This window comes from Protobothrops mucrosquamatus, unplaced genomic scaffold (genome assembly GCF_001527695.2).
Source record: "Protobothrops mucrosquamatus isolate PMUCROS unplaced genomic scaffold, P.Mucros_1.0 scaffold942, whole genome shotgun sequence".
In the NCBI taxonomy this organism is placed as follows: Eukaryota; Metazoa; Chordata; class Lepidosauria; order Squamata; family Viperidae; genus Protobothrops; species Protobothrops mucrosquamatus.
In genome coordinates this window covers 1194927-1221270 of record NW_015387190.1, presented here as the reverse complement: position 1 = coordinate 1221270, position 26344 = coordinate 1194927, and the positions used below count along the sequence as shown (strand labels likewise).

The 26344-nt window shown below is 44.6% G+C and overlaps 1 protein-coding gene across 1 annotated transcript in view; it reads right to left on the bottom strand.

Moving 5' to 3' along the window:
- MAD1L1 (mitotic arrest deficient 1 like 1) overlaps positions 1-26344 on the bottom strand; it is a 175928-nt gene that overhangs the window by 11516 nt on the left and 138068 nt on the right. Inside the window, exon 15 of the mRNA XM_029284786.1 lies at positions 25375-25465. Coding sequence (XP_029140619.1) covers positions 25375-25465 — 91 coding nt within the window. The remainder of the gene's footprint in view (positions 1-25374; positions 25466-26344) is intronic.

Sequence of the window (26344 nt, the reverse complement as noted above, 5' to 3'; positions counted from 1 at the left end):
CTTAACAATTGTCGATAAGAAAGACAAAAAAGTCTGGATAGTGGACGTGGCAGTGCCTGGAGACAGCAGAATAGACGAGAAAGAACTGGAGAAGATAACAAAATACAGAGACCTACAAATAGAAATAGAAAGACTGTGGCAAAAGCAAGCAAAAGTAGTACCAATAGTAATAGGCACCTTAGGTGCAATTCCAAAACAAGTGGAGCACCACTTGAACACCATTGGCATTGACAAATTCGCTATTAGTCAATTGCAAAAGGCGGCCTTACTAGGAACCGCTTCCATCCTGCGACGAGATCTGTAATACCATCAAACCTCCACATCTGCCTATCCCAGGTCCTGGGAAAGTACTCGATAGGTAGACAAAATGCCAAATCCAGTCTGAACATCTGGCTGACTGTGCAATGATCCATAATAATAATAATAATAATAATAATAATAATAATAATAATAATAATAATAATAATAATAATAATAATAATAATAATAATAATAATAATAATAATAATGTGCTTTCCTAAGAAGAAACTAGACCGCCATTTGTCTGGAAGGGTGTAGGGCAGGGGTGTCAAACTCGCCACACCACGTGACAGGTCGTGACATATCGCGACTTTTTCCCCATTGCTGGAGCTGGGGTGGGCGTGACTTCCATGTGACGCATCAGGCCCGCGGGCCGGCAGTTTGACACCCCTGGTGTAGGGTCTCCTGCCTTGAGCAAGGGGTTGGACTAGAAGACCTTTGAGGTCCCTTCCAGCCCAATGATTCCATGACTGAGCAAAGGGTTGGGCTAGAAGACCTCCAAGGTCCCTTCCTGCACTATAATTCTGTGATTGAGCAGGGGGTCAGACTAGAAGACCTCCGAGGTCCCTTCCCAGCCCTAGGAGGCTATGATTCTAAGCCTAATGCTCGGGAACAGTGAACCACGAAGACACACGCCAAAATCCCATTGACCCTACATGATCCCTTTTCCCTTCCAAGCCAGAGACTTAACCACCACAACTCCCAGCAGTGTGTCTTCCTTTCATGTCAGATTTAATTCTGCATCTTTCATGAAGCTCATTTCTGGAATTTATTCTGAGAAGATTTCCGAGAGGAGATCTCGAGAGAAATCTCCGCTGAGCAAATCCACCAAGCTTGCCCGAGACCCCTTGTTAGTCAGAAGCGAAGGGGAAGCATTAACAATGCAAGGCAGAAGAAGTTACGCGGGGCCTTCTCGGCTTAAATAAAACATAGATTTAAAACAAAACCAATTGCCAAATTAATGAGTGCTGCTGTTTAATATACCAAACTGCCCGAGCGACATTTTCTTCTTCTTCTTCTTCTTCTTCTTCTTCTTCTTCTTCTTCTTCTTCTTCTTCTTCTTCTTCTTCTTCTTCTTCTTCTTCTTCTTCTTCTTCTTCTTCTTCTTCTTCTTCTTCTTCTTCTTCTTCTTCTTCTTCTTCTTCTTCTTCTTCTTCTTCTTCTTCTTCTTCTCCTTCTCCTCCTTCTCCTTCTCCTTCTCCTCCTCCTCCTCCTCCTCCTCCTCCTCCTTTTCTCCTCCTTCTTCTTCTTCTCCCCTCCAGGAAAACATATCCTTATGAATAGATAATTTTGGTAATTTGTTAAATGCATTAGAGCGGGGTTCTCCAATCTGGCGCTTTTAGGAGAGGCTGGGATGGCCACGTTCGACGTGGCCAGCCAGGCGTGGCCAAAGAATTCCTGAGTCTGTGATTTTATTTCCTTTGGAGGGCACAGCAGTGGGAAATATTTCATTTGCCCTTGTGGAAGGAGCAGGCGTTTTACTCTGTAACGTGGCTTTTGAGCAGGACTCCATCCTGCCCAGGCTGGACGTCTTTGCCCCAAGTTCTTCTGGTTGGGTTCAAGTGCCAAGCCAAAGCAGACCAAAAGGCAGGTGTGCAAAGATAAACCTCAACTTACGGCCAAAATGGAGGACCAGAATTTCTGTAACGGAGCAAGGCAGTTGTTAAGTGAGCCATGCCTGATTTTACCACCTTTTGGCCCCGGTTGTTAAGTGGATCATGTGGTCGTTAAGCGAATTCAGATTTCCCACTTGACTGTCTGGAATGGTCACCATAGGTGATTGCAGGATCCCTGGGATGCTGCACCCCTTGGTAAGCACAGTCGGGTTGCCAAGGGTCCGAATTTTGATTGTGTGACCACAGGGATGGTGTGACGGTCGTTAAGTGCAAGGATCAGTTGTCGTAAGTGCAAGGACCAGTTCCAAGTCACCTTTTTTTCAGTGCCATTGACAGAGAGATCACCTTTATTGTCATTTTTTTCCTGTGGGCATAAGCAACACGGTCCTTAAGTGGAAAATCCCATGGCTGCATGCTTTGCAGTTTTCCTTCTGCCCTCCCTGCAGTGCTACACATCACAAGCAAAAACTCACACTGGTTGTAAAGCACATGAGCAACAATCCCAGGACCACGGGGGGGGGGGATGCTGAAACGGTCACAAATGCGAGGATTGGACGCCAAGCTTTTTTGTTTGAGCGCTCCTGTAACTTCGTTCACTAAACAAGGCAGTCGGTAAGCGTGGACTGCCTATAAGTGGGTCCCCAGGAAACCGTTCTGATGTTTCAGAAAAGAAACCGTCAATCGGGGTTAGAGGTCTGGCCAGATATAAGCATATCTGGGCTTCCTTTGTCAACCCTGCTTGGATTTAGCCTGGTAATGCAAAGTAAAGTCTCAGGGGTCAATCTGGGATTGGATTTCAGAGGTGCAGCCAGGAGCACGTTCTCCGCAGGTGCCTCTTTTTGTGCAGCCAGACCGAACACCTGTCCAGATGCTGATAGGGGTTGTGTTGCAAGAAGATCCGAGGCCTGAAAACTCCCCCCCCCCTTAATCCCGAAAGATGCCCTTTGCTGACCGGTCTTGCCAGCTTCTGAGCCGCTCATCATAATAAGCTTTCAACAACTATTCCAAGAGGAGATTTGTGGTGCTGGGTGTTGTCGGAGGCTGAGCTTCTGAGAGGGGGGGGGGGGAATTGAACACAAAGAGAACTTTGCCCTGGCTCTTTTTTCTTTTAAAATAATAATAATAAATCTGCCTGTAACACCACCACACGTGCAAATGTTGCGGCTGCCCTTAACATAAGCCTTGGCCATGCGTTTTCCCACTTGGCGACCGATCCCAAGTGTGGTCGCTAAATGAGGACCGCCTGTCGTTCCAGCAAGGCAAAAGTGCCCGATGCCCTTAACATAAGCCTCGGCCATGCGTTTCCCCACTTAGCGACCGATCCCAAGTGTGGTCGCTAAATGAGGACCGCCTGTCGTTCCAGCAAGGCAAAAGTGCCCGATGCCCTTAACATAAGCCTCGGCCATGCGTTTTCCCACTTGGCGACCGATCCCAAGTGTGGTCGCTAAATGAGGACTGCCTGTCGTTCCATCAAGGCAAAAGTGCCCGATGCCCTTAACATAAACCTTGGCCATGCGTTTTCCCACTTAGCGACCGATCCCAAGTGTGGTCGCTAAATGAGGACTGCCTGTCGTTCCAGCAAGGCAAAAGTGCCCGATGCCCTTAACATAAGCCTCGGCCATGCGTTTCCCCACTTGGCGACCGATCCCAAGTGTGGTCGCTAAATGAGGACTGCCTGTCGTTCCATCNTTTTTTGCAGAGAGACCCTGGAAGAATCTCCCAGCAGGGGAATGAATGGGTCCTTTTGATGGGCTGCTTCAGTAGCTCCACGGGAGAACATGTATGTATTTAGAAAAAAAAGAAAAAGAAAAGAAATCCAGGATGGCAGAGGAGAAACGGTGAGGACGTCCAACTAGAGATTGCTAAGGAATGGAACATACCTGAACAGAGGTTGGGCTCAACGTTGCGGTACGGTTGGTGCCCGGGAGAAATGTGTTGGTGTCAACGGGACTGCAAGCTCCCATGTGCAAACTTAACCAACTGATGAAAAAGGTGGTTAAGTTTGCACTGTATCTCCAGGGAAGAACACAATCCTGCTTCCTGCTTCGTTCCCTAGATCACGGGTCTCCAACTTTGGCAACTTTTAAGACCTGTGGACTTCAACTCCCAGAATTCCTCAGCCAGCCAGCCATGTGCACAAATCCACAAGTCTTGAAGTTGCCAAAGTTGGAGACCTCTGCCCTAGATGTTGGGAAAATGCCAGCCAGGCTGGAAGGAGGCGTCAAGCAAGGAACTAGCCTTGAGTCATTGTGCGGCCACAGGAGAGCTGTGACTGACTTGCTCTAAGTTCCATGGAATCTCATCTGCCTGTTCCCAAGGGAAGGTGAACAATCTGGGGAAGATTCTTGTAGTAGAGGTGGAAGACAATAGGTAGGTCCACGTGAACCCTTCGCGATTGGATCTGACTGACTGGGCCTGACACTCGAGCAGGGATGAGCATCCTGGCATGTTCCAGCTGATCCGGATTTCAATGCCCACCCATCCTGTTGATCAGGAATCCAATGATAGTCTTGATGGAACATATAAGCAGTTAGCTGGGCTACCTCAACAGGCCTTCAAGGTCATGGAGAGTTTCTCGGGAAACATCTCATGTCCCTGAGATAATGTTTGATGTCCTTGGAAGACCCCCAAGGCAGGTGGACGACTATTTCAGAACTTTTTTTATCTTATCTCGAGGGTGCCAGCTTGTCTGGGTGAAGTGTGCCAGTGCTTCTGGATGATGAAGTAAAACAACGTAACAAGCACATAAATATGAGTGTCAATGTGTGCTCAGGGTTCCCTCTTCCTTAGAGGGGGCCCGTCTTTATTCAGCTGAATAAATGCGTAGGATTTATTCCGTCTTTAGTCATACCGAGCCATACCTGAAACCAGTAAAACAACCCCAGTCAGCAAAGAGAGCCATGGAACCAGGTGGCCTCCTTCTGGAGATTTCCTTCAGTCTACTTTACTAATGGGACCTTTCACCGGCCACATCTTAATGTATCTCAACACAGATTTTCAGTTCCGATTTTGAACACGTCGGGGTTTTGGGTTTTTTTGCTTTCGGCCACACGCTATCCATCCAGACGGCTGCAGCAAACTATAAAAGGATCTTTGGCGAAATGCAAATATATGAAAGGCTCCTTTGAATATGAAAAGGAACAAATCAAACCCCCAAATTTACATTCTCCTTCCTCTGAGCATCAATCTGAGGCCACCGCTGTAAACAAAGTGACCAAACAGATGGAAAATGTTCTATAGTCCCCAAGAAACTTCCATCTGCTTGGTATTTATTGAGCGATACTTCTGGGTGATCACCGCCACAGAGTTATTTTCAACCCTGAAATCCTCTGGTTTACAAGTTACAGATAGTCCTCGACTTAACGACCAGGCTTGGGACTGGAATCTCCATTGTTAAGCAGTTGGAAAGTGAGTCATGCCCAGTTTTCCACCTTTTTTTTTTTTGCCCTGGTTGTTAATCAAATCAATGCAGTTGTTAAAAAAATCACATTGGACATTAAGCGAATCCAGCTTCCTCTGTTGATTTTGCTTGTCGGAAGCCCGCTGGGAAGGTTGCAAATGGGGATCACCTGACCCCAGGATGATGCAATGTTGTAAATACACACTGGTTGTTAAGGACCCAAATTTTGATCTCCTGACCGTGGAGATGCTTGCGATGGTCATGAGCAGGAGGACCGATTGTAAGCCACTTTTTTCAGGGCCCTTGTAATTAGATTCATCCAAAGAGTTGAATCCATAGTTGAGTAGCTGATGTAGGTCAACGTCTTCCTCCAGTTGCCAATTCTGAGCTACAAGCATTGTTGACCTCAAGAAATCTTGACATCAGTCTATGTGACGTTACTTAGTTGATCCCAAGTTCAACCCTGAGTTGCAAATATTCTCCTTTATTAGTTGATCCATTGTTACTCTACACTTTTTATTTTTCAAGTTCTACTGGGTTCATCGGAAGGGTTGAATCCATAGATGACCAACCATTTAGGCCAACGTCTTCCTACAGTTGCTAATTCTGGGCTATAAGACCTGTCGTCCGGAATTTATTCTAAGAGAGCCGCAGCTGCCCCCTACAAGTATTTTTCATTTTCACCATTTTAAACGGCATAATTGGCAATTGATCTTGGACTTCTGGAGGCACGTGTCCATAATGAAAAGAGACAGCTCTTGAATTAAGCAGAAGACGCAGGAAAACTGTGAGCTGACCTGGAAAAACAGCTTAATGCCATCATCAAAATACAAGACGTTGCAATATCACGGGCAGCCGAACCTCTCACTGTATAATCAAACCCGCGTAACGCTTTCTCCGTAGGCAAAAGTTCCTTTGAAGTGGCTGTTTGATCCTCGGGAATCTTTCTCCAAATGAGCCCCGGTTGATTATTTTTAATGGAGTTGTTCCATCGTCTTCCCTGAAAAATACCTATCGTAACAATCTGATTACATCCAATCATTTATTTCCAGCCATTACTTGAAAATTAGGGCTGGTGAGTCAGAGTAAATTCACGCACTCGTTTTTTTTTCTGGTCGTTAATGACTCATTTGCAGTATTTATGACTGCATTGCTTGGTTTAGGGCGTTCAGAAGAGAAGGGAATGGCAGAAGACAACATTGGCGGGGGCTGAAAAATTAACTGGTCTGACTCTGTTCTAGGCAAATACGTAAACCAGCTTGCCCACCACTTGGCCAGAGTTAACTGGTTGTAGGAAACCCCTGTCTCACCCAGGGAAAGGAAATCTTCCAACTAAACTTAAGGATATAATTCCGGGTGGAATGTTTGGATTCCCCTGAAGACGTTGGTCTATTACCCACAATTTCAACCCTGAAAGAGCTTGTTCAAAGCCAGCTTGGTTTAGGTCTTGAGTAGGAATAGTTTTATTGTCTAGTTTAATGCAAAAAAGGACTAGCAATGTTCCAGTATCTCAGGGGCTGCCACAAAGAAGATGGGGGTCAACCTATTCTGCAACGCGCCTGAAGGCAGGACAAGAAGCAGTGGATGGAAATTAATCAAGGAGTGAAGCAACCTAGAGCGAAGGAGGAATTTCCTAAAAGTCAGAACAATTAACCAGTGAATTGAAGCTTCCCTTCAGGAGCTGTGGCTGTTCCATCACTGCAAGATTCAAAAAAACTGGACAACCATTTGTCTGAAATGATATAGGGTTTCCTGTCTGAGCAGGGGTGGGACTAGAAGACCTCCATGGTCCCTTCCGTTATTCTAGTTTAATGAAAAGAAGGAAGGTCATTGGGAGGTAAGTCCAAATTTATTCCTGTTGTCCACAGGGATTTTAGTTTAATCGGCAGGTGAGAGGACATTCAATACAGATTAATTGAAACCATATTATAAACTGCAGATACCCAGGTAGGCTCCCATTGAAATCAAGCCAAAGTTCAATTTTAATGAAGAAGGGAGGGATAAATATTATAAATATTAGAGCACACAATCCAGGGTTCTTAAAAATGATGATGGCAAGGAGAGAGAGAGATGACAGGAGAAGAGACCTAGATGTTAAAGGTGTCTCAGCTAACTCGTGGCCTTTGCTATGGAGATCTTAATTGGTGCCACCAGATACAAAAAAGAACCTGCCAAGGAGATTCGGATGACAAACAGATGGATTTTTGATAACTGGTTGCCAGATAGACTGTCATCCATCAGGACTGACAGCAGAAAAACCAACCAACTCTCTTCAAACTTTTCACCCATCTAAATTTAGCAGCTAAGATCTTCAGATCCTAGGAGTCATGATGAATTTGGTAGCAGGAAACAAAATTGTCAGCATCTGGGGGGGAAAAAAAATCTCCACAATGTGCACTCATGGAGGGAAGAGAAGCTGAGAGGACCATCCTTGTGAGAATTCAAGGCCAAGAAGCATTCTCAGTTATGTTCTCCATGCTCTGAAACATCTTATCCCAGGTGTGCTCTTGGCACCCTCTCCATTAGCCTCCCACCAGGCAGTGCTCTATGGAGGCTTGATTGATTAGGCGACCATTTGTATTCAACATCCACGTTATCCTTTCTCCATCCCTCGGCTGTGGTTTTCAGCGAGAAGTTCAGAGTAAACTCCAAAATCGTCTTCTTAGAGAGTCACAGTCAGATCCTATTGCCGTAAATGAGGTCTGGAGCGCTTGCCCCTGTGTGGTTCAGACCCCTGAGCTATAATCAAGCTAAGGCAGAGCAGAACCAAACCCCTGATTAATCATTTCTCATCTTCTGCAGCAGCTCCGACATATTTTAGAAACCATCACAGAGGGTTTTTTTTTACTGAAGAGGTCTTTCAAATAATAAGAGTTCAAAGTGGAGAATAATTTCAGAATTGTTTGGTCTGGTGCAATTTTGCTTCATAGGCTTCAACTACAAATCATCATCAGATCAACAGCGTCAGAAGGTCAGGAACATCCTAAGACACAGTGCCCGGCCGACAGGTCACTAGCGTCTCATCCGAACCGCAAAAGTGTGCCTGGAAATCCTTTCTAGGACTGAATTGTAGCCTTTGATCATCTTGAGGAGTAGGCCAGCTCTGCCATGCCTTCCACATGTCTAGCAATGAAGGGATGAAGTTGGACGTTCCAAGTAGGTCTTATGCTGAGTCCTCCTACTTCATGAATACCAGACGTCCTCAAAGCAACGCAAGATGAGAAACAACTTCCTCCTTACAATACAGCTGGCATTCACGCTTCTCTTGCTAAGGGATGTAGAAATTTTTACTCATTCAAGATCATCGCAGCCTTTGTTGTACAGATAAAGAGCAGCCTTTGCATCCAGATGAGATGCTCCTCAAAGCCTGAAACTGGGGCTCTTCTGGAGCTGAAGGGCTCAAGATTGAAGAGACAAGCTGACTCATGCCAAGGCTTCTGGGTCTTGTATAACAAAGGAAATTGAATGGTTTTAGGGGGGGGGGGAATTGGAATTGCACAGGAAAGAATATTTAAGGCTAAATTTCAATGGCTTCGTGCCTAACAGTGACATCATCTTCTCAAAATATGTCAGATTCGTCACTTCCCTTTCAAAACCAGCCCACCAACCCTTCCTGATTCACAACGGTCCCCCCAGGAAGAGGAGAACAAGATGGTCTGTGCAACCTCTGGGCAAGGCAACCGATCCATCCCCAGCTTATTATTATCTTTGCAGATGTCCAACTCATAGCGAATCCTGTAGCCCACGCATGGACAATTTGGCCACAGCAGTCTTCTGCACTTCCAGCTGCTTGACAAAGCTTGAGGATGCGTAAAGAAAGAAGCTTTTTGAGATGCTCCTTTAAAGCTGTGAAAAATGCTAGCTCGCGGGAGGAGCATTTTCACACATGGAAAAGTAGTTATCTTCCAGAGAAGTGAGACAGGGAAGAAATCTATGCCCGAAGGCTACTGACTATCGCTATCAACAGACTGTGTGCTACAGACCGAGATGGGGAGGAGAAAAGCAATTTTGGAAATACAGATGTTCACTTGGGCGTTTCAGATTTCAGCGGTCAATTGGCCTCATGGTAGCCTGATGGGACAAGGAGTAAATTCTGGACAATATCACTGGGTACTATTAGTTCTGTGAGGTACGCCATCCATTCTTGTTCCTATTTCATGAGCTAAAGGACTTCTGCAGAGACCATGGAAGGCAGGAGGAAGAGACAGTAACAGAAGAGAATATTTAATAATAATAATAATAATAATAATAATAATAATGATGATGATGATGATGATGATGATGATGATGATGATGATGATGATGATGATGATGATGATAATGATAATAATAATAATAATAATAATAATAATAATAATAATAATAATAATAATAATAATAATAATAATAATAATAATAATAATAAAGTTGGAAGGGACCTTGGAGGTCATCGAGTCCAAGCCATTTCAGACAAATGGCTGTCCAGTCTCTTCTTAAAAACTTCCAGTGTTGGAGCATTCACTGAGGTTGTTTTCTTGCAGATGTTTCACTACTCAACTAGGAAACATCATCAGTGCTAGAAGGGAGTCAGGGGTTTGCAGTGATGTTACCTAGTAGGGTAATGAAGCATCTGCAAGAAAATAACCAAGTTCAGAGATCACCCACAGTCCTCCTTCTCCTCCCTCTTCTCCATTCCGCACACCCCATTCCCTTCTAGCACTAACGATGTTACTTAGTTGGATAGTGAAATGTCTGCAACAAAGCAACCAGGTTCAGAGAGCACCAAGGACCCCACCACATTCCTCATCTTCCTCTTCTCCCGCCCTTCTCCTCCTCCTTCTCTTCCACTCTGCAAACCCCATTCCCTTCAAGCACTGATAATGTAGCCCAGTTGGGTAATGAAACATCTGGAAGAAAACAACTAAGCTCAGAGGGCACTAAGTGCCCCATGAAAGAGATACCATCAAGCTAACCACCAGATGAAAAGGGCCTTGAACCCAGGCCAAGAAAGTAATGTGAACCTGTCAGACGAGCATCTCCCTGGTTCGTGTGAAGATAAAGGGATAGAAGGCAGAAGTGCATTCAGACCTACATGGTTTTGTTACTATAGCTTTACAATAAAAGAACTCCTGATCTATATGGTGTTGCTTTCCTAATCTGGTCTAACTGGGCAGATTGAGAAGGACCCAAAGAGGAGAGGAGAGATGAGATGGAGTTAGAGAAAAGCCATTTACACAGCTAGGCTTACAGGACTGGGCACCCTCTATCTCCCCCTGTAATTAAATATTGCTAGCGTAGCTTGTCTGACATGGATGGCATTTACCCCATGCAGCTTGCAAGAGAACCTGCATAACTGGGTCACCAACTCCTGGAAGTTCAGCAGCTCTTCAGGGACGTGCCATTTTCAAAATCAGGTCTGTGCGTGAAGCAGATGAGAGGCACTAATAACAAGCACTTAAGGGAACACTCGCCGTAGGAGTTGTGAACTAGATGGAGTCTCCTTCAGCGTCAGAAGAGCAAGGGCCAGAATGGGCAGAAGAAGTCAGAACTGAAGTTCTCACCAGAGCCCTGATCAGGTCTGCCCCTGAGCCAGGTGGGCGCCCCATAAGGCAGTCCTGGTTCCAGGTAGTGCTGGTGGACAGAGGCTCCATGAAGATACGGTCCTCAGCATCTTAAGTCCAGTGCTGGGTCTTCTCCTTCCTGAAAGCACGTTCTTCAGCATCCTTTCTGCCCAGCACCAGGCCCTCCAAGATCAAGTCTTTGCCTTCAAAAATGTTGCTGACTTTTTATCTCAATCAGAGGTCAAGCTGTGGTCCTCTTCCCTGCTAACTTAGTTCAATGTCAAAGCCTCTTAGACATGATCAATGGGCTGATAAGAACTTGTAAGTGCGGCCCATTGCTGGCTCTTCTCCTTCCTAAAAGCACGTTCTTCAAGATCTTTCCTTCCCAACGCCAGATCCTTCAAGACCAAGTCTTCGCCTTCAAATGTTGTTGACCTTTCATTTAAATCAATGCCCAAGCCTTGGTCCTCATCCCGTTTACCTTGAGTTCAATATCCACCGATCCAAAGCCTCTTAGAGATGATCAATGGGCCGCTTAAGAAGTTTGCAAATGGGCTGCAGGGTGGAAGATCTGCCTTGCCCCCATCTCGATTTGCATCAGAAGGACCTGCGAGGTCATTAAAACGGCTCCGAGGCAAAGGCCTTTGATCTCAAACTTTTACATCTCTTGAGCCTTATTGGGTCTGACTGCCAATGCCTCTCACTTAGGCAGATTCTGCTGTCATTTCATTTTGCCTGCCCTTATCTCCGCCGCCCGCTTCCTCATTAGGAGCCGTGTGCCTCCTTGCTCCTCGGCGGCGTCTGTTTTGTATGCCAGGACACGGCTTTCCTCCGGGGACCAAAATTGCTCTGTGCTGATAGCCTGGAGGGATGGCTGAAGTGCCAGAATTTCATCGGAGGGCGATTTCAAGAAGATACGCAGAATAATCCAGGAAATATAAACCACCCTCCATGGGCTGAACACAGGCACCGCATCGGAGCGTGACTACAATCCTGGTTTTTGTTTTGTTTTAATCGTGTGCTCGTTCTTCCATCGCTGCAGTAGAACATGACCAAGCCGTTAATTCCATCCTGCAATGTTCAATTCCATCCTGCCACGGAAGTAAAATCTGGTTTGGATGGGGGGGAAAAAAAGAGAAAAAGGCTGGAAGAGGTAAGGCTAGATCCTTCTCCAGCAGGCTAAATCTTTCTTCTGGCGGGCCCTGACAATTGTACAGGTGATCCTCAACTTACAACTACCATTGAGCCCAAAATTTATGTTGCTAAGCGAGAAAGTTGTTAAGTGAGCTTTGCCCCATTTTACGACCTTTCATGCCACGGTTGTTAACTGTATCCCTGCAGTATTTAAAGGAGTAACATGGTTGTGTTTAAGAATAAAGATAGGCGTCCCAGGATAATATTGTGGGATCCAATCAGAGTCGGTCACCGGGACCAAAGCCTTAATCTTCCAAGCTTTTGGGTTTGGGCTGAAACCCATCACCAGGGAACAAGCCTGAAAGCTTGGAAGATTAAGCCTTTAGTCCCAGTGACCGACTCAGGATCCTACAATATTATCCTGGGACACCTAGAAGAATAGAATAGAATAGAATAGAGTAGAGTAGAGTAGAGTAGAGTAGAGTAGAGTAGAGTAGAGTAGAGTAGAGTAGAGTAGAGTAGAGTAGAGTAGAGTAGAGTAGAGTAGAGTAAAGTAGAGTAGAGTAGGGTAGGGTAGGGTAGGGTAGGGTAGAGTAGGGTAGGGTAGGGTCCCCAGTGACCGACTCTGAATCCTACAATATTATCCTGGGACACCTAGAAGAATAGAATAGAATAGAATAGAATAGAATAGAATAGAATAGAGTAGAGTAGAGTAGAGTAGAGTAGAGTAGAGTAGAGTAGAGTAGAGTAGAGTAGAGTAGGGTAGGGTAGGGTAGGGTAGGGTAGAGTAGGGTAGAATAGAATAGAATAGAATAGAATAGAATAGAATAATAACTTTATTGTCACTTTGAATGTACACTAATCAGCATACATTAAAATGAAATTTCATTGCATGCAGCTCTCAAAGGGATCTATATTTATTCGTAAAGGCTCTTTTAAGGATGGTGAGCTGCACCGGTGCTTCCTATCCGAAACCGGGACGGGGGCCTCTCCATCAGTGAACCAGGGTCTGAGCAAGCATCTTCTCGATTCCTTCAGTACCGAGGTTTGAATGTGCCTTTTAAAGATTAAACAAAAAAATCTCTCTTCATTTCTCTTTCCCTCAGCAACCTGGGGAATTGAATTTACTTGTCAGACAGAGCTAGAAACTCATTAGGAAAGACTCCAACACTGCATTTGCAGAGGGAAATACAATGATCTTATCAGAATTTCTGCAAACTCAAAAGCGGCTTTGCTCTTTCCGAGCTATTCAAAGGCAGCCTCCGGGAACGTTATTTTCTTTCTTTCTTTCTTCTTCTTCTTCTCCCCCCCCCAAAAAAATAGAAAAGTTATCTTCATTCAGAGAACTAAGCCCATCTTGAACATAAAGTGGGACGCTGAAGAGAAGAACTTCAGGGCAAAAGCCGAATCTCTAAGCACTCCTAGAGGAAGCACAGTCAATATCAGGATCATGACTTGAGGTCCCCTCAGCTGTTCCTCTCCAGAATAAGTCAATCGGTTGATAAACGGTTCCAGGCAGTCCTCAACTTTATTCATTTACCGACCGTTCGAATTTACAACGGTATTGAGAAAAGGGGCTTGCCATGGGTCCTCACATTACAATCATGGCCATGTTCCCACAATCATTGGATCAAAATCTGGACTTTTGGCAGGAATTGGGTAGGTCTAGTTTAATGAAGAGAAGGACGAGGGGGGACAGGATAGCAGTCTTCCAATATCTCAGGGGCTGCCACAAAGAAGAGGGAGTCAAGCTATCCTTCAAAGCCCCTGAAGGTAGGACAAGAAGCAACAGATGGAAACTCATCAAGGAGAGGAGCAACCTAGAACTAAGGAGAAATTTCCTGACAGTGAGGACAATTAACCAGTGGAACAACCTGCTTCCAGAAGCTGTGAATGCTCCAACGCTGGAAGTTTCTAAGAAGAGACTGGACAACCATCTATCTGAAATGGTATATGCCTGAGCAGGGGGTTGGACTAGAAGATCTCCAAGGTCCCTTCCAGTCTTGTTATTCTATTCTATTATGAGCAACTGATAAATCCCACTGAGAAGAAGGAAGCTAAGTACAAAAGGCTTTTTTGTCAACCACAGCGTGATGCGCTAAAGACTTGTGACTGAACATCTTGCCCAAAGCGACTGTAATATTAGCATTCTTATCTAATTTTCTATATGACTCAAAGGTCTCCTCCCTGGGTCCGCCACGCATCTCGAGAAAATGGTTAAACATTCCTTCAATTTCAACCGACACTAATCCAATGAAATTATCATATCACCCGTTTTTGCCTCTCAAAAGAGGAGACAGGATACTTCCTTTTTATTAGTCTGCCTGTAGCTGCTACTAAACCGTGTTATTATTTAGCATCAAAGGTAGAGCACATATTCTTCTATAACAAATGACGTATAGTTTGCCCAAGATTAAATCAGGAGAACGTGAATGAATGAAACGCACACACCAGAGAAGAAAGAGGTGACGGGCATTTACGTGCTAGTCTCATAAGCTACGTGTCAACTCATCTTCCGTATCTGCCTTAGGCTAGGGCTTGGATTAGAACAGGGGTCTTCAAACTTGGCCCTTTTATGACTTGTGGACTTCAACTCCCAGAATTCTTCATCCTGGCTGAGGAATTCTGGGAGTTGAAGTCCACAAGTCATAAAAGGGCCAAGTTTGAAGACCTCTGGACTAGCTTCCAGCCTTATGATTCTATGATTCCTCTATATCTAAACCACAAGCAAAAAGCTGGAGCTAACTCTTTCCTTGCTATGCTAGCTTCCTAAGAACCATGGAATCTGGAACAGGGGACCCTAACCCCTAGGCTGTGCAGCCTGTTGGAAACCAGACTGCCCAAGCAGGAGACAAGCAAAGCACAGGATCTATGATGCGTGCATGAACACCCCCCCTACAGTCCGTGGAAGATACATTTTCTACCAAAACTGGTCCCTGGAACCAAAAACATTTTGGGGATCACCCAAAAAACCAGCTTGATAACTCTGAAAAGAACAGACCACTTCTATTCCTTCAGAATGCAATTCAACTCGGAGAAAATTGTGTTCTTTGATTTACTACAGAACTGGAATGCCGGGCAATTCCCCATTTACAGTTACCAGAAACTTGAATTCATTTCGATTGTAGCTTTTATACATCTCTGCTTCTTCTTTATTCTGATTTTTTTTTCCATTCTCTTAGACTGCACAAGGTTTGGAGACAGCCAGCCAACAAAACAAATCTTCCCTAAGATCCACGATTAATGGGGGAAGAATTCTTATTATGAAGGGTTTACCGTCAACATATCCCAGGAAAGGAAAATATTGCCTAGGACGTGGAAAAAAAGAAAAGAACAACACAAGACAAGAAAACCTGTGCTTTCTTTTAAACCACAGAAATAGAAAATCGAAAGCCACAAGGTTATGGAATAAAAGCTTGAGCAAGATCTAAGAAGCTAAAAAAAACAAAACCCAAAGAGTTACGGAGAAGCCCCGTTGCTTCCCACCATTTTGTTCTGTGCTAAGGGAACAACTACGAGAAAAACAGAAGAAGCACAAGGATACACAGGTGGTCCTTGACTACCATTCAGCCCAAAATTTATGTTGCTAAGCGAGACACGTTGTTAAGTGAGCTTTGCCCCCATTTTACCACCCCTTTCGTACCACACTTGTTAAGTGAACCAGTGTTTAAATTGGTAACATGGATGTGAAGTGGATCTGGCTTCCCCATCGACTTTGCCTTGTCAGAAGGTCGCAAAAAGGGATCACGTGACGCCGGGAGACTGCGACCGTCATAAATACGAGTCAGCTGCCAATTGTTGGACTTTTTTTAATCAAGTGACCATGGAGAGTGTGAAAAACAATCCTAAGTCGTTTTTTTTCAGCATCATTTCACTTCCACCTTCCTCAGAGGAAGGAGATTTTTATTGCCTACTAATCTCCTGGATAAATATGACTTAAAGGACTGGTTATTGGAAGCCCAATTTCAGAAATAATTGAAATATCTACTGTATTCCCATGCCCTGTATCCCCATGCAGGTGGATCTCGCCTTTCTCAATTATTAGCAGGAGTAACCCATTGGATAGAACAAAAATAAAATTTACAAAAAGCAAACCTCTTAATTTAAAGGACAAACACGGTCACATCCACGCGTCCATCAAGATAAACACTTGTGTTGAAGATTCTGCGAATAGGCACATCCCTACCATTTCTTGCTCCCCTGTTTATGTTCCTTCTTTTTTTTTCTTTAAAAAAAAAAAAAAGATCCTCTGATTCCCTGCTGGGTATTTTTAGCTTCTGATAATTTGTAATTAGTCTTCATCAACCTAATCTTTTAACCAAGGTGCTTTTCGTTTCAACAGTCACATCAGCATAGGCTGCATACTGATTGAGCCAAGAGCCCCGTTGCCATGCAGCCTCTTTTAATTCTCAAAGCTGGAGAGAGGCTGGGTTGTGCTGTTGCAGTGTGTGTGTGTGTGTGTCTGTGAAAGACACAAGATAAGCGTTGACCAGAAGGACACCTTGAAAGGGTGACTCGTTACAGGGAGTCCTCGACTTACGATTGCAATTTCCGCTGCTAAGCGAGGCATTAGTTAAGTCAGCTTTGCCCCATTATACGACCTGCCTTGCCAGGCTCGTTAAGTGACTCATTGAAGTTGTTAAGTTGGTAACAACGTTTGTCAAGCGAAACCTGGCATCCCTCCCCCTTGCTGATCGGAAGGTCGCAAAAGGAGATCACTTGACCCCGGGATGCTGCAACGTCATAAATGTGAGTCAGTCATCTGAATGTCTGAATTTTGATCACGGGGATGCTGCAACGGTTGTAAGTGTGAAAAACAAGTCGTGAGTCACTTTTTTCAGTGCCCTTGTAACTTGGAACAGTCACTAAACGAACTGCTGTAATTCGAGGACCAGTTGTGTACTAATCTATTACATCAGCCCAGAGAACGATGGCCTGTGTTTGTCAATTCTAATTTATCACCTGACCTCATCAGGCAGGGGTGTCCAACTGTGTTACCAGCTTAACAACTTCAGGGGTTCATTGAACAACTTCGAGTTCTCTTGGCAACTTTTAAGACTTATGGACTTCAACTCCCAGAATTCCCCAGTCCGAGCTTGGACACTCCTGCCGTAAAGATATTACAGAAAAGCGTCTTTCAAACAGGGTCCTCGGTGACTGAAAACTGAATTACGGGAATTATTTTTGGAAAAGAACCTGTGCTTCAGACTGTACGCGGATCAGAATCTACAGCTCCTTGCAAAACAATCTCGATGGATTTGAAAAGTGGGATAGACAAGAGAAAAGTCATAAAAATATCTCGTACTAGACAAAGAAAGAAGAGTGCAAGCAATCCCCAGAAGCATATTTTTCAATCCAATATCAGAGAAAATCCTAATAATACATATTACTGTGTGGTTTTATAACCTTCTCTGATAGGTATGGTACAGAGGAGAAAGTTAATTGTCTCTTGGACGTGAATCCAGCTAAAATAATATTTTGGAAAATATCATGGGATTTACCAAAGAAGAGTATCTTGCAATGGCAATATAAATTATCGCATATCATAATTTTGGAAATTTTCAAGACCAGGTTGCTTCCTCTCCTGCCATCTCATCAACCAGTTGTCCCAACTACATCAAGTTCCCTCCGGACCATACGGATCCAATTAAATCGAAGTGGCTCTGATTTTAAAATAAATCTTCCCTGAAGCAGCCGCGGGACCTTAAGGATCTCGGTTTCTGCCTCCCTCTCTGAAGAGCGAAGGAGAGGAGGAAGGGGGGCTGCATTTGTGTTGGGAACCACTTCACCAGCCATCGTTGGCCTGTAAACACAGGACTGCTTGAAGAAATGGAGACTAATTGAGCACTCTTGAGAAGCGTTTCCTGTCGCTTCGCTTCACAGTCCTGATTTGATCACTCCTTTCTATCCGGAATTCAAGTTCCCCGCTTCCCCCCTTTAAGGAGGGATGAGCGGGGAAGGAGAAAGTTGGCAGGATGCAGCTCAGCCAAACAACCTCAAGAGAAGTCAAACGGTGTGATGACTCCCCCGGACGCTTTCCCAGATGCCTCTTCTGATATCAGCTCGGAGAAGGATGAGTGCGTTCTGGGCACGTCAGGAGGGGAGTTGGTTAATGGCTCCGAGCAGTTCTCTGGATCCAAGACCCAACTGCAGAAAAGCCAGCCAGCTACTGCATTGGTTCTCCTCCACTGACCCTTAAATGGAGACCAGGGAAGAATATGGAGTAATGTGGCCCCCATCAGGCACCAAGGATCAAGACCATATGTTAAGTTGCAATTTAGAAGGAGGTATTGCTCAAGCCTCCACACAAGAATCAAGTCAACTAAAGTTCGTATCTGCTAAAGGTCAACAGAATTAAAGGGGGCCTAGATCGTTTGTGGCAACATAAGGACTCTAAGCTAATGACACATTTAACTCCTTCCTCCAATTTTGCCTGCTCTTCTCCTACAGTTCTCTTTGGTTTCAATAATTTAACTTCCCCTTCCCCTATTAAGCTCCGTGGTTCTCAATTCTCCCAAAGTGGAGTTTTAGGGCTCACGGGCTGCTGCCACCACCCAGGAACTCCCAAAATTTCTGGTCTTTCTATAACCTGAGATTTTTATGAGCTGTGAAGATCTGAGCAGTGAGTAATATCCATGCGACAAACTTTTATAGGGATGAAGGAAAAATCAATGCTGCCTGCAGTAAAGTGTCAGGAACCGAGGGGGTGGCAAGAGACGAGGGGAGGGGGAGAGAGGAGGTGGATGGAGCCCCCAGGCATAATTCAAGCTGTCTCTCACAAGCCAAGAGTCTGAATGCAATCAGGTGTTATACAGACTTGCTCTCAACCAACATCAATATTGGTTTCATCACTTGCTAATACCAAATTTGGAGCCAGACAGAAGGAGAAACAAACATTGGGCCATTATTTTTCCTATCTACTCAACAATTTTCTTAACCTTCAACTCATCTCAAATTCATGAATGTACTTAATATCAGATCATCTCGTCAACTTAGCTGGACACATAAAGATAACAGAATAACACAGTTTGGAAGAGACCTTGGAGGTTTTCTAGTCCAGCCCCCTGCTCGAGCAGAAGCCCCTACAGCAGGGGTAGGCAATCTTGGCTCTTTTATGACTCGTGGACTTCAAGTCGCAGAATTCCTGAGCCAGCAGGAGTTGATGTCCACGAGTCATAAAAGAGTCATGGTTGCCTACCCCTGCCCTACACTATTCCAGACAAGTGGCTGTCTAGTCTCTTCTTAAAACCCTCCAGTGATGTAGCACCTCCAACTTCTGAAGTCAAGCCAACTTTACATAAGGTCTAAATCCTGAAGAACTTCAACTCAACGGGCCTCTCCCACCAGCGCCATCCCTGTATGTCAGCTGCCACTCCAAACGCCTAAGATTAAACTCACTTCCACGCATAGTCCAGAGCCCTGAAATTCCACTTACGATATTTTTAGAAAGGTGAGTGCATGCACCGATTCCCAGCCGCATGAGATGCTGAAGTTGCAGGTGAGAGAAGAGTGAGATATTTAGTACAGGAAAAGGCTCCGAGGCGTCAGCAGTGAGCTGTGTTTCAGCGACGAAGCCCGAGGATGACTCAGGAAAACGGAACCTCTTATTTTATTTAGGAGCGAATGTGGATCTTGAATTAGGTTTCTCTGGAGCAAATGAACTGCCGTGACTCGATTAGATTACAGGGGGATATAAACAGAATAAAGGAATGAAATGAAATGAAGCTACGAGCCCTGAAGGGCCAATCTGATTCTCTTCGGCATCCTCTTTCTGTACAGTTCCTAGCATGTGATTGATTCAAAAGCCAGGCTAAATCACGTGAGTTTTTTCTTAGTCTCTCTCCTTCTCTGCAGACCGGGACAACATCGAGAATGTGCTTGTGTCGCAATGGACAAACAGTTACAAAAGTGGGGTGTCTGGATAACACTGCACTGCAATCTTACCACCCTTCTATAAATAAATAAATTTGCTAACAATGGTATGATTTGATAGGGCTGCACCGTGGGAGATCAGATGGAGTCCCAAAGCAACACACTCACCTAAATCTTGCATCAATTTTAGTAGGACTATTACTGAATTTAGCCACATGCAAACTGCACCATTGGCAAAAAAAAAATTATTTTGCTGATGTCCCCCACGACATATATCAGGCCTCAATTACTGTCCCCCTACTTTCACTCATCCACTCACAGCCACCACAAGCAATGGAAGACAACCCTGTTTTTAACCAAGTTGGAAACACCCATCCACCTTCAGCCAATTGTGACTGGACAATATCTGTCAACATCCAGTTCGAAAATCCAAATAAAACTCCATATCAATTCAGTTTCCAAAAATCTTAAAGTTTATTGAATATACTGCATGGTTATTGTTGAAGCAAAACTAACTGTAGTTCCCACACCAGTTCATAAACTGAAACAATAGTTTTCCCAGCCAAACCCCCAAAGTCTTACGTAGTCCATATAAACAAGTCCACTTTGTTATGGGAACCATCTGCTTCAAATCCACACCTGTTCTGTTGTCCTTGACAACGCTTCAGGCTCCCATGGTCTGTAGCTGAATCGAAGAAGCTTCGTTTCTCCATCTACCTACTTGAAAGTAACACCTCCCACCCCCTTTATCTAAAGGCAAGTTGAAACACAGAGGCATGTAGCAGCCAAAGTTTTATACTTGACAATATCTCAGGATCCACTCAGGGCAGCTTCAGAGCAATAGCAAATCAAGAAATAACTTTGTGGAGAGGCTAATGTCAAACACGGGAAATCAGTGGTCCAGCCAATTCAGTTGAAGATATAGATATAATTGTATGCTAAAGCTCTCTATAAAAATCTGAATTAACTAATGGTCAAAGCAAATTGGTGGTAAATAAGAGTCAATGGAATCAAAGAACGGCTGGACTTAGATCTCTTGTGGGCACTAAAGCGCTCGAGACTTATGACATGCTTGACGCCTCCCTCAGGCTCAGCCTGGCCATCTCCTACAGTTACTCTCTCTCCCTCCCCAATCAGCCTGAAGTGCTCAGGATTGTATTTGTAAGTTACAATCTACAAACCTAGCTAATGAACGTGATGGGTATCCATGCTTGTTTCTTGAGAATGGTGAGTCTCTATTAAATCATACCATGGTTAGAACAGAACCTCTCCCTTTAGATGTCTTTGTCCTATTTTCCTGGGTGGCTTGACGCTTCCAAGATTTAAGAAAGTTTGATCAGCAAAGAACAGATATATGTTCTCGGGTTCCTTCCCTTAGAAGTGGGCAATGGAATGGAGCAATTAAAATAAAAGCAGGGAGGCTTGTACCATCCCCATCAGAGACAGATGCCACCGGTGTCCTATCTGGTCTCTTAAGGGCTGAGCTAACAGCCTTCTAACTTGCCCAGCAAAACCACAACCTCACTCAGATCTTGACTACACTGGTCCAGCGCTGGGGACTAACATCCAGTCAGGGACCGGGACATGAAATGTGAAACAAATGAGCTTGTAACCTGCTGAGGAACTTTCGCTGCTCTAAGTGCTCCTTGGAGACCGGGGCATCAAAACATCAAACCCAAGACTTTCATCTCCCTTCTGGAGACAGGATCCCAATTAAAGGAGAAGCAGGTGACAGGCTTCATCGCTAAGCGTTGCTTGGTAAAAGCACTCAGGAGCTCTTGATTCTCTGTTTTAGCAGAGCTGTCATTCCTTTCGCCTCCCCTTCCCCCCCACCCCAATCCCTGGGAATTGGCAATAAAAGAAAGATTTGATTCACCTCTAATAGGTGTCAAGATAAAAATCAATGCCGTGTCTGAAATCTGGGTAATTTCAAATGAAGCCATTTTTGTGGAACAGGAGGAGCAAAGGGAAGGAAGGAAGTTAAAAGGAGTAACCCACCACACAATGACAGTGTTGTGTCGCGAGTTAACCTGTAACGACTCCTGATCTGTCCACCGAGCAAGCCGGCCTTGGTGCCTTTAATACACACTTCGGCCTGTTGACTCAAGTGGATATTGAACCTACTAGCTTTTGAGTGCCTTTCAGCTAGTTAATGTTTTACATCAGAGAGCTTCGGTCTTTGACTGACGTTGCTTGTGAAGTTCACACTCACTTCCAAGCGTATTCCAGGTCTCTCTTTGTATGCTTCCAGTTACACATGTCCCAGAGGAATAGTAAGTGCTGAAGTATTGGAGGTTCTCAAAAATAGCCTGGAGAGCCTTTTGTCTGGGATAGTATCAGGGGGGCTGGACTAGAAGACCTCTGAGGTCTCTTCCAGGATTCTATGTTTGGCACATCTGGGAGAAAGGAGAGCGACAAGACCATTCTGAGCAGAACAAGGTTTGATTTAATGCAAAGCAGACCTGGATTCCCAACGAGAAAGGCTTAAAAAGCAGATGCTAGACAGGAAAGAAAGAGTACACACAATCACCCTGAGTTTTGTATGTGCGTGTGTGTTGTGTGTAGCTAGCTCATCCCCCTTCATTCTTTTCTTCGTGAAAAACAAGCATTCCTTCCGTTACACAAGCTTCTGAGAATAATAAAACCAGCACCCTGTTCTTACAAGGCCTACTGCTAGATGGGACCTTCGTAAATCTTTTAATTTAATACGGTAGGGGTAGATATAAAGAACCCCATAACACAACACTCTGGCTCCCAAGCTCCACACCATCCACCATCTGTATGAACGCAATCTGATGCTCTCCGTCAGCAGCTCCACAACGTTCATGTTCTTAAGATATATTTTGGCTACACTATATTTTGGCTACACTTCAAAGCAGGCATACACAACTTTCCGGTGCTATCAAGTCAACTAATGAGCGGTTTGCAAACAGCTCCACAAAACGGAGGTGCCCAGTCTTTGAGCCGTAGTAAGACGCTTCTTGAAGGGTACAGTTGCTCCAACGGAATTATGGAAATGGTCGTCTGTGGCCTCCTTCCAAATGAAGAGTTAAGAAGGTGGAGTCATAGCAGATGTGGACCAGGGTGGGGTTGTCCCTTAGTAACGTGATCATCGTGAGCGGTGAGCATCCAGTCTATCTCCCGTGGATGTGAACGGAGTTGCGTCTGCGCTTGAAGAACAGAATTCAAACTCCAGCTTGGCCACCCGATTCGCCACTTGACTGAGGACAAGTCATTTGTCTTCTCAGGCGGAGAACCCCACCTGCAAAATGGGAATAATTGTGACCTACCTTGTCGGCCTTGTGGAACTACGAATGAGTTATGCTCAGCAAAACACGGTGCACTTGACTTATGAGCATTCATCCTCTACTACAGAGCCAGATTTTGGAAATAAATCACCCCGAACAGAAATGGGAAATAATGTTTTCACGAAAGGAAGATATGGACTCACGGTTCCAGAAACCAAGCTCAGTGGTCCGCAGTCGATAGAAAAAAAGTTAGAGGAGTAAAACCTAGATGTTTCCACCACTTACAATGCCCCCAACATTTGGGAGACATTGTATTATCTGAGCTAGGAAAAAGAAAACAAGAGGGCGGGAGGAAGTAAGTAAGTAAGAGGAAAGGCTGAAAGGCATAATCAACAGCATGATATCCATCTTCACAAAAAGAGGTTTAACGGTTGAAGGGTTTCTTAGATCGGAAAACAAGACTTGGAGGTTTACAAAATTACACTTGACCAAGAAGAAATAGACACAGTCGCTCATCCAGAACAGACAAATCAGAGGATGTTCGCTTAACTCCAGCAGACCTAAGATAAAAGTCATGCTCGGAGCAGAGACGAGAGTCCCAGTGCGCAGATGGCTGCTGGGGCCACCAGTGCACAGGAGATGATCAAAGATCTGCTGGAAGACAAGACCAGACTCTCAGCAAAGACAAGCAATGACAAACCAGAACAGAAGCCCCTTCATGTGACAGCAGGCCACCTCTGAACCCTGACAGGCGATACTGCAGGCTGCATAAAAGGGTTATGGATATCAACCTCTGTTCCGTAAGTGTCTGGGAGGATTCCCATAAGAGGTCTAAGGAGGTATTCTTACAAGACATAAGTAGCAGCAGCAAGAAGGGGAGAAGATCAGGAGAAGACCTGGAATCACATTGGATCTCCCTGGAACCCTTTCTTTTCCCATTGCTGTCTTTTATCAGATTAGAAAAGAGTCACATGATGGCACGGAGTGATGCCAACTTAAGCCTCTGATGGTCCAGACTGGTTGGTATGGTGTAGATAGCAATAGCACTTAGACTTATATACCGCTTCATAGTGCTTTACAGCCCTCTCTAAGCGGTTTTACAGAGTCAGCCTCTTGCCCCCAACAATCTGCGTCCTCATTTTACCGACCTTGGAAGGATGGAAGGCTGAGTCAACCTGGAGCCGGTGAGATTCGAACCGTCAAACTGCAGGCAGCTGGCAGTCGGCAGCAGTAGCCTGCAGTACTACATTCTCACCACTGCACCACCATGGCTCACAGATGGAGATCCATTTGTTGTAAAAATATATGTTTTTCAATAAATTGAAGAAAACTGTTATGGTTGATCAGGGATCTCCAGACTTGGCCACTTTAAGGCTTGTGGACTTCAACTCCCAGAATTCCTCAGCCAGCACAAGTCTTCAAATTGCCACGTTTGGAAACCCCTGGAGTAGTTGAGTGCTAATGTCTAAGGTATGAAAGGTATAGGCACCTATATATTTTCAAGTCACCACCAGGAAAGATGTGATAACTTTGTTCAAGAATATTCTGGAATGCAGGAGGCATGTGGTTTCTGTGTTCCAAATTTAGGTTCACCCAACAGGCTTAACTTGGGTACGGCATCAACCCACATTCTGGGTTTGCACAGAACACAGAGTCATAAACTAATTAGTCTTGAGTTCATGTAACACATTATTCCTCCAAAACAAAAAAACTAACCAAGGTTGAAACTAACCAAACGTAGTCAATTTATGTGAATGCAGCCATTTGCTTTGTATCTGACTTACGACTTTGTATGTGACGTACAAAGTACGTTGTGTGATCATCCCCAGATAGATAGTTACAGCAAGCTTTCTTATAAGAAGCAACCCATATTTCCACTTTTTAAAACCTAAAGCAGAAACCAGCTCATCCCACAATTAAGGCTTGAGCCTGACAAAGGCAGATTCTGGGAGAAATTGTGGGATGCTGCTCCTGGCTGCATCCATGGAAGTCCTCAATCAATTCAACTCTATCTTAGGCCTTAGAAACAGGTTACGGACACAAGAGCATCCATTTATACAAACAACAGAAAATATTCAAAAATCTTTGGAACATTCGATTTCCTAAGAGATGCCCAGTGAACTCTGGTCATAAAAAACCAACAGCATGAGATAACACTCGGCTTCTTGAAATTAATCTCAGGAGGACCAAAAAAAGGGCATAAAACAGGAGCAGAACCTCTCATTCCATCTCGTCAAGCCAAATCACGTGCGCTAAGACATTACCCGAAGCGCGGCTTGTTCCAGCTGTGCTTCCAGAGATCTGTTCTGTTCTTCGAACCGTCTTCGTTCGGATTCCAGTTCCTCAATCTTTAACCTGGAAGAGAAAGAGTTTCATATTACCTTGATGGGTAATGTAAACTTTTTTTGCATCCTTGGGAATTTACATATTGTGTGTGTGTGGGGGGGGGGGGTTGGGAGCCAGGATGCTCGTTTTAACCCGCCAGGTTAGTCATTCAAGTGGGATTAAGTGTGCTTTACAGAAGCTGAGTGTGACCCTCAAGCTGGATCTTCCTGAAAACTCAAGTCGCCTGCGTCATGAGGTGGTGTACACAGCTGTGTCATATTGCAGAAATAATGTGCCTCCTCTGAACCTCAAGAGGGCTAATTAAGCTAATGAAGGTTTAATTATGAAAACACAGGAAAGGCCCTACGGGATGAAGCCGAAGTCCAATCTAATCTACATTTAATGGCACTTGCTTTACTTGGCTCCCAGATCCATCTGTGGGGAGCCACAGGTGATTCTCCGATGGTGCTTTTCTGAAGCTCTGAAGAACATCAAGAGGGAGAAACCAACAATCGAGCGAGGACCATGAAACGGGGCTCATAAACCAGGACAAGGACGTGGCTTTCTGATCAGCTCCTTAAAGCTGGATCTACAACAATTCGCCGCGGCCAACTCACCACGGCTGTTTTTTTCCATGGCAAGTTGGCCACAATGAGTTGGCCGTGGTGAGTTATCCCATTCCATTCAAAACCACCCATTTTCCAAACACATATTTTATTTATTTATTTATTTATTTTATTTAATTTATATGCCGCCCTTCTCCCGACAGGGACTCAGGGCGGCGCACAACATATTTAAAACCAGAACATATATACAATCCCCCCCTTAAAACCGAATTAAACCGAATTTTAATGTTGCGTCTTCCGAATATTTAAAACCCAATGTAAAATCCACCCTAGGTCAGGTCCG